This window comes from Pteropus alecto, unplaced genomic scaffold, assembly GCF_000325575.1.
Source record: "Pteropus alecto unplaced genomic scaffold, ASM32557v1 scaffold155, whole genome shotgun sequence".
Classification (NCBI taxonomy): domain Eukaryota; kingdom Metazoa; phylum Chordata; class Mammalia; order Chiroptera; family Pteropodidae; genus Pteropus; species Pteropus alecto.
In genome coordinates this window covers 12,692,833-12,707,481 of record NW_006438113.1, presented here as the reverse complement: position 1 = coordinate 12,707,481, position 14,649 = coordinate 12,692,833, and the positions used below count along the sequence as shown (strand labels likewise).

The 14,649-nt window shown below is 48.4% G+C and overlaps 1 protein-coding gene across 1 annotated transcript in view; it reads left to right on the top strand.

Moving 5' to 3' along the window:
- SLC29A3 (solute carrier family 29 member 3) overlaps window positions 1-13,438 on the top strand; it is a 38,323-nt gene extending 24,885 nt beyond the window's left edge. The window contains exons 3-5 of the mRNA XM_025049413.1: window positions 3,126-3,352; window positions 7,731-7,893; window positions 12,026-13,438. Of these exons, the coding sequence (XP_024905181.1) occupies window positions 3,126-3,352; window positions 7,731-7,893; window positions 12,026-12,680 (1,045 nt within the window). The 3' untranslated portion in view covers window positions 12,681-13,438. The remainder of the gene's footprint in view (window positions 1-3,125; window positions 3,353-7,730; window positions 7,894-12,025) is intronic.
- Window positions 13,439-14,649: the final 1,211 nt, after the last annotated feature.

The window sequence follows — 14,649 nt, the reverse complement described above, 5'->3', positions numbered from 1 at the left end:
GGACCAGAACATTATCTTGTCCAGTCTCGTCTTTTTCAAAATAAGGAAACTGAGGCCCAGAAAGGGTGGATATTTGCCTGGGGTCACACAGTGAGTTGGTGTGAGCTGGAACGGGCTCTGGTCTTCTGACTCAGGCATTGTGCCCCTGCTGGCTCTTATTTTGGGGATGTGTTGGGCAGCTCCACCTTCTGGGAGGGAGGCACTGTGTGGAGGCTGAGTATGTAAGATCACCCTGCGCAGAGGTAAGGCCTGACCACCAGCCTCCAGGGTACCTGGTGTGCACTTACATTGATACTCTGGGTCCTCAGTGGTTCAGGTGCTGCGCAGAGGTAAGGCCTGACCACCAGCCTCCAGGGCACCTGGTGTGACTTACATTGATACTCTGGGTCCTCAGTGGTTCGGGTGCTCCATCCACTAGGCCCCTGCCGACCCTGGGAAAAATGTGTCTTAGTGGAGAGTTCCCCAGAAACAGACACTGGAACAAGGATTCAAGTGCAAGTAGTTTGTTTGGGGGGCGAAGGTGGGAGAGTGAAGAAGAGAGGTGAGGCAGGGAAGGCAGCCGATAAAGAATGCCTCTTTAAGCCAGTTCCCACAGAGGGCGACAGAGCTTGACCTGCCAGAGGAACTCTGGGAGTCAGTGTGGCACACGCACCTGAGGGAGAGGGAGCTGGGGTATTTATCTACCCACTTCCCTAGCATTGGTTGAAGGTTGCTTTTAGGAGGTGTTAATTGCCTGTCACTTGTACACTGATTCCTAATAAGAGGAAGACCACATGGGAAGGGCACCCATAGCTTGTAGCTCCGCAGCTGGAAACCCTGATTATGTTAGTCGGCACTCTTGGTAACAAACAATAGAGATGCAAAAAGGATTTTCTCATTCTTTACCTGGAAAGTTTAAAGTCTGCCTCTAGGCACTGTTGGATCTAGGGGATCACACAAGTCCACAAGGCTCTCCCGCTCATGCGCCGTCTCCAGGCTCCGTATCTGTCCACTTGGCTTCATCTGGGATGTGGCCTCTTCCTGTGCGGCTGGTCAGGTGACAGCTAGCAGCCCCAACACAGTCGCAGCAGAGAAAGAGCTTCTCTCCACCTTCCAGTCTCAAGGAGCACTGACTGGCTCTGCCTGGCTCCTTTGCTAATCCCTAACCCCATCCAGTGGCTAGTGGCATGGGATATGCTTATCACTCCAGACTGGGTCATATGAACATCATTTGTGGCCAGTCAGCCACCTCCCCAGGACAACTCGGCGTGGAAGAAGGAGTGTTCTTGTGGGGAGGGATGCTGGCAAAGACTACCATCCATTCCGTGCCCTACCCTGAGGATCAAGTCCTGTCATTGATCAGGCTAACAGGGCCCTCTAGGGTGGAGCTCCATGTCTCTCCAGCCTCCTCTGCTCCCAGTCTCACTCGCAGCCAGACTCCATTTCAGTTCCCTGAATGTGCCACGCTCTCGCTCACATCCGGACACATCTTACATCCAGCTTAAGTACCACCTCCAAAAAGCCTATGCAACTCCCAGGATGGATTTTGGGCCCCTTGGATGTTCCCAGGATGCCCTATGGCCCTCTTGATAAAAGCACATTGCATACCAGATCAAAATACTTGTTCCTTGTGTGTCCTGTGCCCCGGGCATCCAGAATGGTGCTTGACATACACTAGTTGCCCAATACTCGCTTCTGGAATGAACAAGCCAGAGAGGACTCATGTTAGCAGACAGCCGTGGGCTGGGGCTCAGCAGACCTGTGTTCTGGTCCCAGCTCTCCTCAGACTCACACCACAACCTTGAACCTGCTCCGGCTTCCTTCTGTCCCCTTAGTAACCAGAGGCAGCACCTGCTTCCTTCAGCTAGATCAGAAGGAAACTCACATTAGCCTGTGGCCACAAAAACACTTTGAAAAAATCCTTTCTTGTTTTTCATGCTCATCATTTCACACCTATTTATATGGTCACATGTATTTTTTTCTACCTTTCAATTTTTTTTTTTGTTCTCCTCCCAACCCCCGCCCCTCCAAAATTGTATATAATTGATCTGGTTTTTTCCCCCAGCCCCCATCTACTGGTTAGCAGGAAAATTAACTTAATGTCCAATGTGGTTTAAAGCTTAGTATAATCTGATGGTTTAAACAGCCTCCTTAGATGATGTTCTCTCTCCCTGAAATAAAAATTTGCAGTTTCTCCGAGAGCCAGCCTTCCCTGCTTCTCCCTGCAGGGTGGTGTCTGGGCAGGTTGGGGGCTATAAGGAATGTCGGGCTTACATGCTAGAGGCAGGGATAGAGAGGGTGGGTCTGGCCTGGGGTTGCACCAGCTTGGCATCAGCTGCTGCCCATGACAGCTGAGACCATCACAGGAGAATCCTTCTGCCCTGGCCTCTTATTCTAGACCACACGTTATTTTCTTCATTTCAGAATAGGAACTGAAGTGTCATTCTGAGAGCACAGACTGTAGCCAGACCTCCTGGGTTCACAGCCCAGTGACCTTGAGCAAGGTCCTTAGCATCTGATATCAGTTCCCTTATCTGTACGTGTGAGATGGGTAAGAATACCTATCTGTAGAACTGGTATGTGAATTTAACAATTTAGCATATAGAGAATGCTTAGAAGAATACCTAGCACAAATTAAGTACTGAGTGTTTACTATGATGACAGTGGGGATGATGAGAATATTTTTTTTTTCTATTCTACCTTTGCTTTTCTCACTGCTAAGTATTGGGGAAAGGAAGTCCAGTGGGTGATTGCTCTGTTTAAACACGAAGCAAAGCCAGCGGTAGCTCAGCCCTGTGGCAGGAGGAGTGGGGAGCTTGCCTTGAGAGCCCCTGGGCATTACCCCGAGCCAAACACTGTTCCTTGCACTCTACACCTTCCCTCTGGAGATCCTCACAGCCACCCCTTTGGGCAGACTCATTCTCCTCCCCGTTGTACAGATTCAGAAGCTGAAACCAGAGCGATTGAGTCACTTATCCAAGGCCACACAGCTAGTGAGCCAGGAAGGGCAGGATTCAGACCCAGGCCTCCTGACTGCAGTCCCAAGCCCTGAGACCACCTGCCGCTTCTCTTAAGAACATTCACCAACCCCACCCTGGCATGGTGCTCTGAGGGGTCTCTAACCACTTCTGGCATCCTCGCCCTAGAGTTTCGACTCATGTCCGTGTCCTGGCCTCGCTGACTATCATGCTGACCATCTTCGTGGTGATGACCGTGCTGGTGAAGGTGGACACCTCCTCTTGGACCCACGGCTTCTTTGCTGTTACCATCACCTGCATGGCGATCCTCAGCGGCACCGCCACCATCTTTAATAGCAGCGTCTTTGGCATGACAGGCTCCTTCCCTATGAGGAATTCCCAAGCACTGATATCAGGTGAGAGCTGAGGTCCAGACAGCCCACCAGGTCACTTCACCCCAGGGGACATGTGAAGGAGCCAGATGTGAGCATGTGACAGCCCTTCCCGAAAAGAAAATGAGTGTTAGGTATGTTTTCATTATCTGTTACTGTGTAACGAAGCATCCCAGAACTTAAAGACTTAGAGCAATAAAAGTATTTCTTTTGCTCACATCTGCAATTTGGGCAGCAGTTCATGGGACAGCTCTCCTTTGCTCTACACAGTGGAGCTGAGACAGCTCAACTGGGGCTGGGGAATCAACTTTCTAGATGGTGTGCTCGCCTGGCTGGCACGTTGGTGCTGGCTGTTGGCTGGAAGTTCAGCCAGGGCCGGAGTCAGGATTCCTCTCCACCTGGACCTTACCATGGCTGCTTGGGCTTCCCCATTGCATGGAATCTGGGTAGTAAGAGCACGGATCCCAAGATACCCAGGCAGAAGTATTTTCTTTTTATGACTTACCCATTTAGGGTCACTTCCACCATAGCCATAAGCTCATCTGAGTTCAAGAGGAGAGAACAAAGACCCATATGTCTCAGTGGGAGAGTATAAAAATCCTACTGTGAGAAGAGCAGGCGGGAGGAAGGACATAGTTGCAGCCACTTTTGGAAGACACAGTAGCTACCAAGTGTATTTCCTAAAACAGCATTCTTTCCTTTCTTTCCCTCCTTTTCCCCCTTTCCCTTTTCCCTTCATTTTCCCTTTCCCTTACCTGTTCCCCCTTCTCTTTTTCTTCTTTTCTCCCCTCTATCTGCCTTGTTTTCCTTTCTAATTTTATAGAAGACATGCTGTTATGCCAGGGATACAAAGATGAACAAAGACTCAGCTTCTCAGGTGCTGACAGCCTAGTAAACAATCTCCTCCATTACTCTGAACTTTGGCATTTTATGGGGTGCTGATGCACGACTTGGGTCAAACCCTTTAGCTGACATGTTTATGCTGATCCTAAGCCTGTTTCCAGCCCTTAGCAGTTTTGTTCTCTCATGCAGATGTCCCAACAAGATAAAAAGGAGCTGGGTCAGTAAGAATCTGACCCGGGAGACCACCACCTCTTAAAGCGAGGCTTGGGGCTCAGGTGCTCAGTTCAGCATCTCCACACATCCCTGTCATGGGGAGGAGTGCTGTGAGCATTTGCCCACTTGAGAAAAATTTCACAAAGAATCTGCTGCATGCCTATTAATGAATAATGCCAGGTAGTATGTGACAGGGATGACAAATACCTTGACAAGAGTATATCCCCTTCCTGCTCCCACGCCAGTGCCAGACACCACTAAAAGATCTGTATCTTTCCTCCTGAGCCTCTAAATCCTTCTCAACACAGCATTGGAAGCAGTTACTGTCAATGGGTCGAGTTCAGATGTGACCTCAAATCTGCTTTCCATTTTTGATAGAGGATTAGGCTTCTGGCTCTATCTTGGGAAACCCTTGGGCCTAAAATAAAATAAAAATGGACTCATTGCTAAGTTTCCTACGTACAATCAATATGTCCTAGCGATGCTTCAAGAAAGGGCATGCCCAGGCTGAAGGAAATGGCCACCAAATGCTGGATTTAATTCCCAAAGAGAAGCTCTTATCCCCTCATCTCCCTCCATCCTGCTGGAGGACATATTTCTCAACAGCACATCAGCCTTGCTGGGTACCTCTTCAGAGGCCAGTGATTGAACATATCTTTTATGTTGGCAAGGGGCCCTTCTGGTTCATCTGGCCACCTGCAAATCTTCTAGGGAAGGGAACTGGCCTGTGAACTTTTCCAAAAGTCCAGTCCTGACACTTCTGTATTAATTGCCCTGAGCCCTGAGCCATTGTCATCGCTGTGTGCGGCCCCCAGTGAGTACCCGTCACCCTGGAAAGTCCGAGGTGTCCCACTCTCCCAGAGGCCCAGTGCCACCTTACCAGCCCGGTTGTTTTTTAATCCAGAGGAGCCCATCTGTGAATTCTGCCTGTGTTGGCATCTGAGAAACAATTCATTCGTTTTGTACTGGTGTTTTTTTAAGCCCCTCATTTGCATGTATTTCCATAACTGATGAGATAAAAGTAGGGAGTCATGAAGGATGAGCTCCCGGAGGCCTGGTTTGTTGTTGATGATAATATTGTAAATTCTCTACAAGTTGAGAAGAGAGAGAGGAAAATCAATAGGCAGTGATGTTAGATCTCTTCCTCGGGGCAGCTGGGGAATGTCTTACTGAGTTTAACCCCAGTTCTTACAAAACGCCGAGGTGGGGATTACAGCTTCTCAGAAGTTGGCAGCCTCTTGGCAAAGGGTTTACCCTGTTGTTGCTGCTTTGATGTAGGAAGGACAGAAATAGCCAAACACCTAAGTGGGAATCTGAGAAGATTTATGTGACACTTCTCTGTGCCAGACACTGTTCTGAGCACTTTACATCTATTAATCCTTTTAGTCTTCATAACAGCCCTAAGAGGTGGGTATTATCCCCATTTTACAGATGAGGAAGTGGAGGCACAGAGAGGTTAAGCAACTTCTGAAGGTCACACAGTCAGAAGTGGTAGAGCCAGGATTGGATCCAGATGTTCTGGTTCTTGAGTCTGTACTATACTAACTTTTATTTCTTTGCCTTCCCCTCAAATCCCAACCTCTGGCTAATAGAGCTCATGTTGACAAGGTTGGAGAGAAAGGATCATCCATCAGGGCCATGGGCCATTTGCTGCAGAGCCATAGCGATGTTGGGCAGAGTGTGAGTGAGGCAGTGATGATGCGTGTCACAGAGGAAGAGGGCTGGAACTGTCCCTCTCCCACTCATGCAACAATGGGCAGAAAACTGGTGCCCAGTCAGAGCCGCCTGATAAAACAATGACAGAGCACTTCACGCCCACACGGAGCAGTTTTCTGTCTGCTGTTTGTAGTCAGCCGCTTCTTGCTTCCTTGAGAATCAAAATTCATTCGTTCAGCCAGTCAGTCAATCCATCGCCATCACCAGGCACTTACTATACTGATACTGAAGGTCGTATCTGTGTGTTCAGTGCTTTTTCCATTCATTGTCCCACTTCCCCCTCTCTACAGTCTCCTGTGATGATAGGATGAATATTAGCCCCATTTCCCAGGCAAATAAATGGAGGTAGAGAAGAATAAATGATCTGCTCACACATTTAACACATGTAACCTGACCCTGGGCCAACACGAGTTGACTACCCACGGTTGGGAGGGTTCAACGGAAAAAGGAAGACACATCCCTTATCCTAAGAGCAACCGTGTGATTGCGGCAAAGAAGGGGACTGGCATTTGTTGAAAGTCTACTATGTGCCGGGCCCTTTCTAAACATCATCCCCATTTTACAGATGAGTAAACTCTGTCTGCAAAAAGTCACTTTAGCCCCCAGGTCACAGTGAACAAAGGGCAGAGTCAGGGGTCAGCCAAACATCTGTTTGGCTCTCGAGTCCACTAAGTTGTGCTGACTCCTCTGTTAGGTAGCAGTGAAAGGTGTGGTGTCGCATCGTCGCATGGCTGTTGTGTCAACAGAGAACGTTCCTTATGGTGGGGCAGTTGTGTGCATATGAGTGAATGTGTGTGTAAGAGTGTGATAGCATATGTGTATGGATACGAATGTGTATGTGTGTGAGTGGGTGTATGTATGATTGTGTATGTGAGTACATATGTGAATGTGATAGAGTAAGATTTGTGAGCATGTATGTGATAGGGTATGTGTGTATTGTGTGAACGCATGTGAGTATGCATGTATATGAGTGTGTGTACATGTGTACACGTGTGTGTACATGTGTACACGTGTGTGTGCACATGTGTATGATGCCACAGCTGCCATGGGAAGCAAGGTAAGTTCTGTGAGCTCACGGATGGGAGGCACAGGGTCTTGGTAACCGGTAAGGACTCCCCAGATCGGATCGCCTGGTTTGCAGGCAGCAGGAGAGCCTGTGCCAGGACATTCCCTTAGCCTTTTTCTCAGTGTGGTTGGTGGATGGTTTGGGCCAAGAACAGGGGAGAGGAGCTCTCTGAGATGTCTCACACCAGAACCTAAAATTTCTGACCCCACCGGAAGGGCAATAAAGAGAGAGAGAGGGCCAGGGTTCGGGGGCGAAACCAGGAAACAGGCAATATGTTGGAGGCCATTTGCTGCCTCAGGCAAGCAGCTTCTTATAAGTCCATCAGAAAGAACCAGGACCCGAGACATGAAAACTGATACCCTGTTAGAGTCAGAGAGTTCACGGCTCTAGAACCCCTCCATGTCTGCCAAGGATCCAGGATACTTTGAGAACTGCAGCATTTTTCTCAGCAGGGAGAATTTTTATTTTGGCTCCTTTAAACCCAAGCAGAGAGGGGTCAGGCCCAAGACACAGGGTAGGTGGACCCACCCTGTCCGGCTCCTTGGTGACCTGTGCTGTCCACAGGAGGAGCCATGGGTGGCACCATCAGTGCCCTGGCCGCCTTGGTGGACCTGGCATTGTCCAGTAACGTGACGGACAGCGCGCTGGCCTTCTTCCTGACTGCAGACGTCTTCCTCGGGCTCTGTGTTGGGCTCTACCTGCTGCTGCCCCGTCTGGAGTATAGCAGGTGAGGCCCTGCCTCTCACTCTCAATTCACTCTTCTTTTATGTGTGATTATATCTCTATATTATTTGCTGGTGTTCTTCTATCATTTAATGAGATGGCATGTTTTCTTGCTTACTGCCCATCTGCCCACTGGAGTGTGAGCTCCCTGAGGGCAGAAATTCTGTGGATTTTGTTCACCGCTATATCCTGGTGCCTTGAGCTGTGCCTGGCTCATAGTAGTCACTCAATAAATTGGCCAGGCTGACGGATGCGAGAAGTCGGCTTTGTGCTGCACCCCCAAGCAACTGGAGTCTGCAGATTTTTGGTCAGGGAGGGTAGGTGGTGGAAGTGGAACCTGAGGAATAAGATTGATGAATAATAGCTCCATTCACTGAGCACCTCTGTTGCCCATGCATTGTGCTCGTCCTAGCCAGAGAGGTTGTCACTCAGTTATGCTCACACACCTGTTCCTCACAGGGTGCAGCACTATGATTTACCATTCATATATGAGAAAACCTGGCACAGACAGGTTGTGTTACCTGCAGGAGTCCCACAGCCTGTCCGCAGCAGCATCAGGATTCGAACCCGATTTCACACCTGTGTTTTCAACCACTATCTCTCCGGGCCTTTCTCTATTCTGTGGGACGTCTTTTCTTGTCTCAGTCTCTCTTTCTCTCTCTCATTCCTTTTTCTTTCTTGCTTCCTCTTGCTCTTTAAAAAACAACCCTTGACTTTTTCTCACATTTTGTTCTTCTCAATGCATTTTCATATCCATTATCTTATTTGATGTAAGAAAGGCAGGAATTATTTTTCCCACATTACAGGCGAAGAAACTGAGACAGAAGGCCAGTGGTTGGCCTGTGGTCCCACATTGTGTGAGCTGGCAGGGCTGGAGATAGATTGAGTCCTGGCTCTGCCCTTTTCTACAAGAACCTATCTTGTGCAATGGCTAAGCAGTTCATGTATACATTTTTTTTTTTCATTTATTATACATTACAACTGTGTGCAGTTGTTACTGTATTTTCCCATTTTATAGATGAGGAAACCGAGGCTTTGGAGAGTTAATAGATGTGCTCAGGTTGCTCACCTGGTGAGTTGCAGTCAGAGATTTTTTAGGTTTCTGGAACTACCTACACTCTATCTACCGCACCATGTCACGTCCTTGGCTTGTGACCGCAGGGGTCTGACCTCATCATTTATTCCTCTTGTCCCTGTGAGAGTCACTTCCGTAATCAACAGAACCCCCATTCCACCAGAGCAGGTTGCTTTCTCCAGTTTGAGGATTATTACAACTTCAGCTGGCCTCAGTGGCCTCAGGAGGATAAAAGGGGCCTGAGTGACTTGACACTGTGTTTCCCCAGTATTCCAGGCAGCTACAGACCCATGAGGTTGCCCATCACTCTGTCTGCAAGAAGTCACTTTAGCCCCCAGGTCACAGCAAACAAGAGGCAGAGTCAAGGGTCAGACATACATCTTTTTGGCTCTTGGTCCCCTGGGTCCACTAGGTTGTGCTGACTCTTCTGTTAGGTAACAGCGAAAAGTGTGGTGTCACATGGTCACATGGCTATTGTATCAACAGAGAACATTCCTTGTCCTCTTGGTCACTCACATGCACACAATTGCCCCTTCAAGGCCACTGTCAGAAATTGCCAAGTCATGCTCCGTGACAATGTCCCTGTGAATCCTGGGGTCTGGCTGAGTCATTGTCCCCCCAGCACCCCATATACTGCCTGGCCTTGTCACTACTGATTAAGTTATTTTTAAGTTACTGAATGAGCAGTGGGCAGGAGGTTCCCAGCACTCTTTCTGCTGTTTCCCCATGTCCTGTTTCAGAGTGCTTCAAAAGGGTCAGTTTCCAGGGGGGTGGCCTGTCTTCCCTGTTTGCCTGAGACTGAAGGCATTCCCAGGATGAGGGCTTTCAGTGCTAAAACCAGGACAGTCTCAGGCAAACCAGGACAACCGGTCATCCTGGATTCCAGTCTCACTTGAGCAGGCCCAAAACCTTCCTAGCCGAGCACATGAGAGAACACCCAGAGCTATGCTGTCCCTTGGAAGCTTCTACTTCTTTGCTCATTAACACTTTGGTCAAGACTGTTAGGTTTATAGAAACTCAGCTGAGGATGGAGCCTTAGGGAGACCTGTGTTCCTGGAGCTGCTCAGACAAAATCTTACTTTTTAAAAAGGGAGCCCATAGGTGCTGCTGCACCAAGAGGGCTGGGCTGGGCTGCCCTGTTCCACCCGGGAGGAACTGAGCCTCACGCAGTCTTGGAGGCTGGTAACCATTGTGGGGTGAGATGAGACGGTTAGTTTTGGAAGAACTTATGAGGAAGAGCTTTGACCAGAGGAACTTGTTGGGGAGCTTTCTCAGAGCAGACTTGAGGCAAGGACCTGACACTAAGTAGAGGGGGAAGTAAGAATATATTTTTTTCCCTAAATAGTGATTGTGAAACAAGACAGGGTTCAAGGCTGAAACACCCTGCTCAGCATCACATGAAAATGTGACTCTGGGGAGGAATCCTCCCACCAGCCCACTTGTTATCCGGAGACTCTTAGAATGGGAAGACTGGCAGGAATCTCAAAAGCTCATGGTTGCAGAACCCCTCGATTTTACAGAGGAAGAAACTGAGGTCCAGAGTGAGGAGTACCTGTCCTAAGGTCACACAGGGAGGCAGAACAGGACTGAAACCAGAACCCAGCCATCACCAAGCTGCTGTTCCACCCCCACACCAACCCTTCTGTTTGAGGTATCTTCATACAGTCAGCTTGTGTCTTTTAGCTTTCAGACACCTGAGGCCAGAGAGATCGAGTGACTTAGGCAAGGTCACACAGCAAAGCAAAGTGACCAAAGCCTTTTCTATTCTGGTCAGAATAGCAGAAATGGAAAAAGATTGATAATATTCAGTATTGAGGATACAGGGGAAAAATCACTTTTATAGGCTTATCCGTTCTTTCAATAATTATGTTTCGAAGGGCTATACTGTGCCTGGAGATTTAGCTGGAAACAGCCAAACATGCTTCTTGCCCCAGGGAGCTGTCTTCTATTAAAGGAGACATGATAAACCAGTAAACTAACACAATGATTATAAATTGTGGTCAGTTTTTTAAAAAGAAATAAACAGGTGCTCTCATAGAGATTAAAAGGTATGTTATTTTAGTTAGGGTGGGTGAGTCATATAGAGTAGAGATAAATTAGTCCTGCCTGTTTGGAGAGCAATACATCAATATCAAAAATTTAAAGGTATAAACCTTTTGATCTAGCAGTTCCTCTGCTAGAAATCTGCCCTGCTAAAATACTAGTACAGGTGTGCAAGAATTTATGTATAAGGATATTGCACCATTATTTGCCATAGAGAAAAACTGGAGCTAACCTATCCATCAGTAGGGGAGCAGTTAGATTGTATATCCATACAGTAAAACTCTATGCAGCAATGCAACAGGAAGACATAGAGCCTGTGTGAAAAGATGGCCACAGGATTGTTCTTTAGGCCATTACGTGTATGCATTTACGTATAATAGTTATTCGTGTGTTTAGGCAGTTATGTGTTTATTATTTATATATTTGTGTATTTATATATTTCGGAATTACACTGTCGCAGAAAGCTTTATAATATATATGTATGTTTGATGCCATTTTTGCTTAAGAAATATAATTGTGGGAGGGGGGCGCGGGGTGTTTGCACATGCATGGAACAATGTACACCAGAATTTTAATGATCATTGCCTCTAAAGAGCAAGACCAGAGGTGAGAGTTTTCATTTCTCTTCTGTATTATTTGGGTTAATTGCATCAAGCATGTGTTACTTTTGTAATTTAAAAAATTTGTATTTTTAAATGCTGTTTTATCTCTACCTCTCTCACCCCCAAAAACAAAGCATATGGTGGTAAGAGCTGGTCTCCTCCATCCCTGCTCGGGGCACGGCCACCACCACAGAACAACGGGCTGGAGTCCAGCCTCTCAGACAGTACCAGGACAGGCAGGCCAGAGACTGTGCTGGGGACTTCCCTCTGGCCACCTCACATACATTATCTGAAGGGCTGCAGGCCATCAGGGGCTCAGGGTTTATATGCTGAGCCTAAAGGTCCCCCGCCTTATCTCTGGAAATCTCAAGTTTTTTTTCTGAGGCCTTCTAACCATGAGTCCTCTCCCCCTGCAGGTACTACATGAGGTCTGTTTGGCCAGCCCACGTGTTTTCTGGTGAAGGGCAGGTGCCCCAGGACTCCCTCAATGCCCCTTTGGTGGCTCCTGGGTCCAACTGTTCCCCGACACCACCCCTTCGCCCCATCCTGAAGAAGACGGCTGGCCTGGGCTTCTGCATCATCTACCTCCTTTTCATCACCAGCATCATCTTCCCCTCCATCTCTACCAACATTGTGTCCCTCGACAAGGACTCAGGCTCACCGTGGACCACTAAGTTCTTCATTCCCCTCACTGCCTTCCTCCTGTACAACTTTGCCGACCTCTGTGGCCGGCAGATCACAGCCTGGATCCAGGTGCCAGGGCCCAGAAGTAAGGTGCTCCCCGGGCTGGTGCTGCTCCGGACTGGCCTCGTCCCGCTTTTTGTGTTCTGCAACTACCAGCCCCGAGTCCACCTGCAGACAGTGGTCTTCCTATCTGACATCTATCCCATACTGTTCAGCTCCCTGCTGGGGTTCAGCAATGGCTACCTTAGCACCCTGGCCCTCATCTATGGGCCTAAGATTGTGTCCAGGGAGCTGGCTGAGGCCACAGGCGTGGTAATGTCTTTTTACATGTGCTTGGGCTTGGTATTTGGCTCAGCCTGCTCTGCCCTGCTCGTGCACCTCATCTAGGATGGAGCGATGGCAAGAGCATCAGTGCTGTGCCATGCTTGGGATCTCGGCGAGATGGGCAGGACATGCCAGGAGGGCTGGATTTGGGCTCAGTGCTGAGAACAGAGCACACCTGTGCCTGATCTCTCCCCAAGGAGCTGGAGACCTGTGCTGTTCCCATGTCAGGCAGAGACATTCCAGACACTTTAACGGAACATTCTCGAAACTTTTGAAGAAGACCGAAAGACACCTGAATAAGACACAGTTACACGGTCACAAAGTGAGGAATCACTTTCCTAGATGATGGTTACATTCCGCCTTTCTTTATAGCCTCTTAGGGACTATGTTGCCAGTGTTCAACTCACTTAAGAGGTGCGCACCAAAATCCAGCTTTGCTGTTTTCAGCCAACAGCAAGCTGTGAGAATTCTCAGCCTTCCCTAACCAGAGTGGTCTCCCTGGAATTGGAGGCCCCCTGAGATGGCCCGTCCTCAGGCTCAAGACCTAAGCCTATGCAGACCCCTGCTTTCTGTGGGTGAGAGAGCATCTACCAGCCAGACTGGGAACCCCAGAAAGACAGGCTTTCCAGGAACCCTTCATTCCCTAAACTTGAACTCTGGAGAGCCTCCCCATACCAGAGACTAAGCGTGTCAGGCCTGGTTTTCAAACAGGGATCTTTAAAGTGGTCTATGGCCTGGGTCAGGGCTGGGTCTTTCAGTGTCAATGTTTACAACATGGTCATTGGTTCAAGGACATATTAAACACCTGGACATTTAATGAAGTGTCTGTATTAGGGTCTTGGCATGAAAGAACATACTGAAAATGGGTAATCTGAGGATATTTGAAGAATGGGTGTAGGAATCCTAAGGGGTTGTGCATTATATCCCAGAACTAGTAATAGTGAGGCATTCCACCCCAGGTCTGACGGGATAGAGGCTGGGGCACACCCAGCCTGCTGTGACCGCCTGAGGTAAATGCCCTCCCTTCTCTCCCTTCATCTCCTCCTATCTCTTCCCCATCCCTGTGGCCTGAACCACAGCCAAAGAGTAGGCAGAGAGGATGGAAAGTGGATGGAGGGGCAGAAGGTGTCTGGCCCAGGGCCTCATCCAGAGTGTGGCTGCTAGCCCCTCCGCTTTCATAGGTCTATTTGTTATTAACGTCAGTAGAGCTCTGAAGCTTTGAATTCGGTGTTGCTTTGTCTGGTTTGTTCTGGGTAGTTGTGTATTTTGAAGCTGTCATTTTTCAAAAATGATCCTCAGATCCTGTGGTCTCTCCACATTCTTGATCATCTGACATGAGTAGTCCTTTATATTTCTTCAGGTTCCACAAGGCTTCTGCAAGGCTGTTCTTGGGAGAGCTGACTGGCTTGGGAATCCAGGAAAGAAAGAAACTAGTTCAGACCAGGAGTTCTTTCTCAGGCATCATGCAGAAAGAAAAGAGCTTGCCCCCAAGAAGTAGCAACACTGAGAGCCATAAATCCATGCACTACTCTGAAGTGCACTGGCTCCATGGCGTCCTGCAGGCAGCTGATTAAACTGAGACGCAGTCGGTAACCCACCCTGTGGCAGCAGCTTACCTTCCCTACTGGCTCCGGCTCCCTCTCTCTGGCCAGAGAATTGAAGGTGACACCCTTGAAAGATTTTCTTGAAACTTGATACCTAAAAAGTAAAAAACATTTTAAAATAAATTCTTCCCTCTTCCTCCCCTTGTAGGAGCCTGAAACCTCCCCTTTGGTTTTTTCACTGACTTTAATGCTGCTGATCATTTGGGGCATCTGGCTGGCTGGTGACTCATTTCATCCACAGGTGTTTTACAATTGGGCAGCATGTCTGCTTTAAAGTAAAACAGCAGTCTCCGAGCTTGTTCACAGGGCCCACCCTGGAGCTAACAGAGAAGGAGTTAGGGGCGTCTAGCATACCTGGATAAAGAATAGCTTTCAGAAGTAGAGGAGGTGTCCCTCCCTGCTAGTGAAATAATTTGAAACTATTGTGG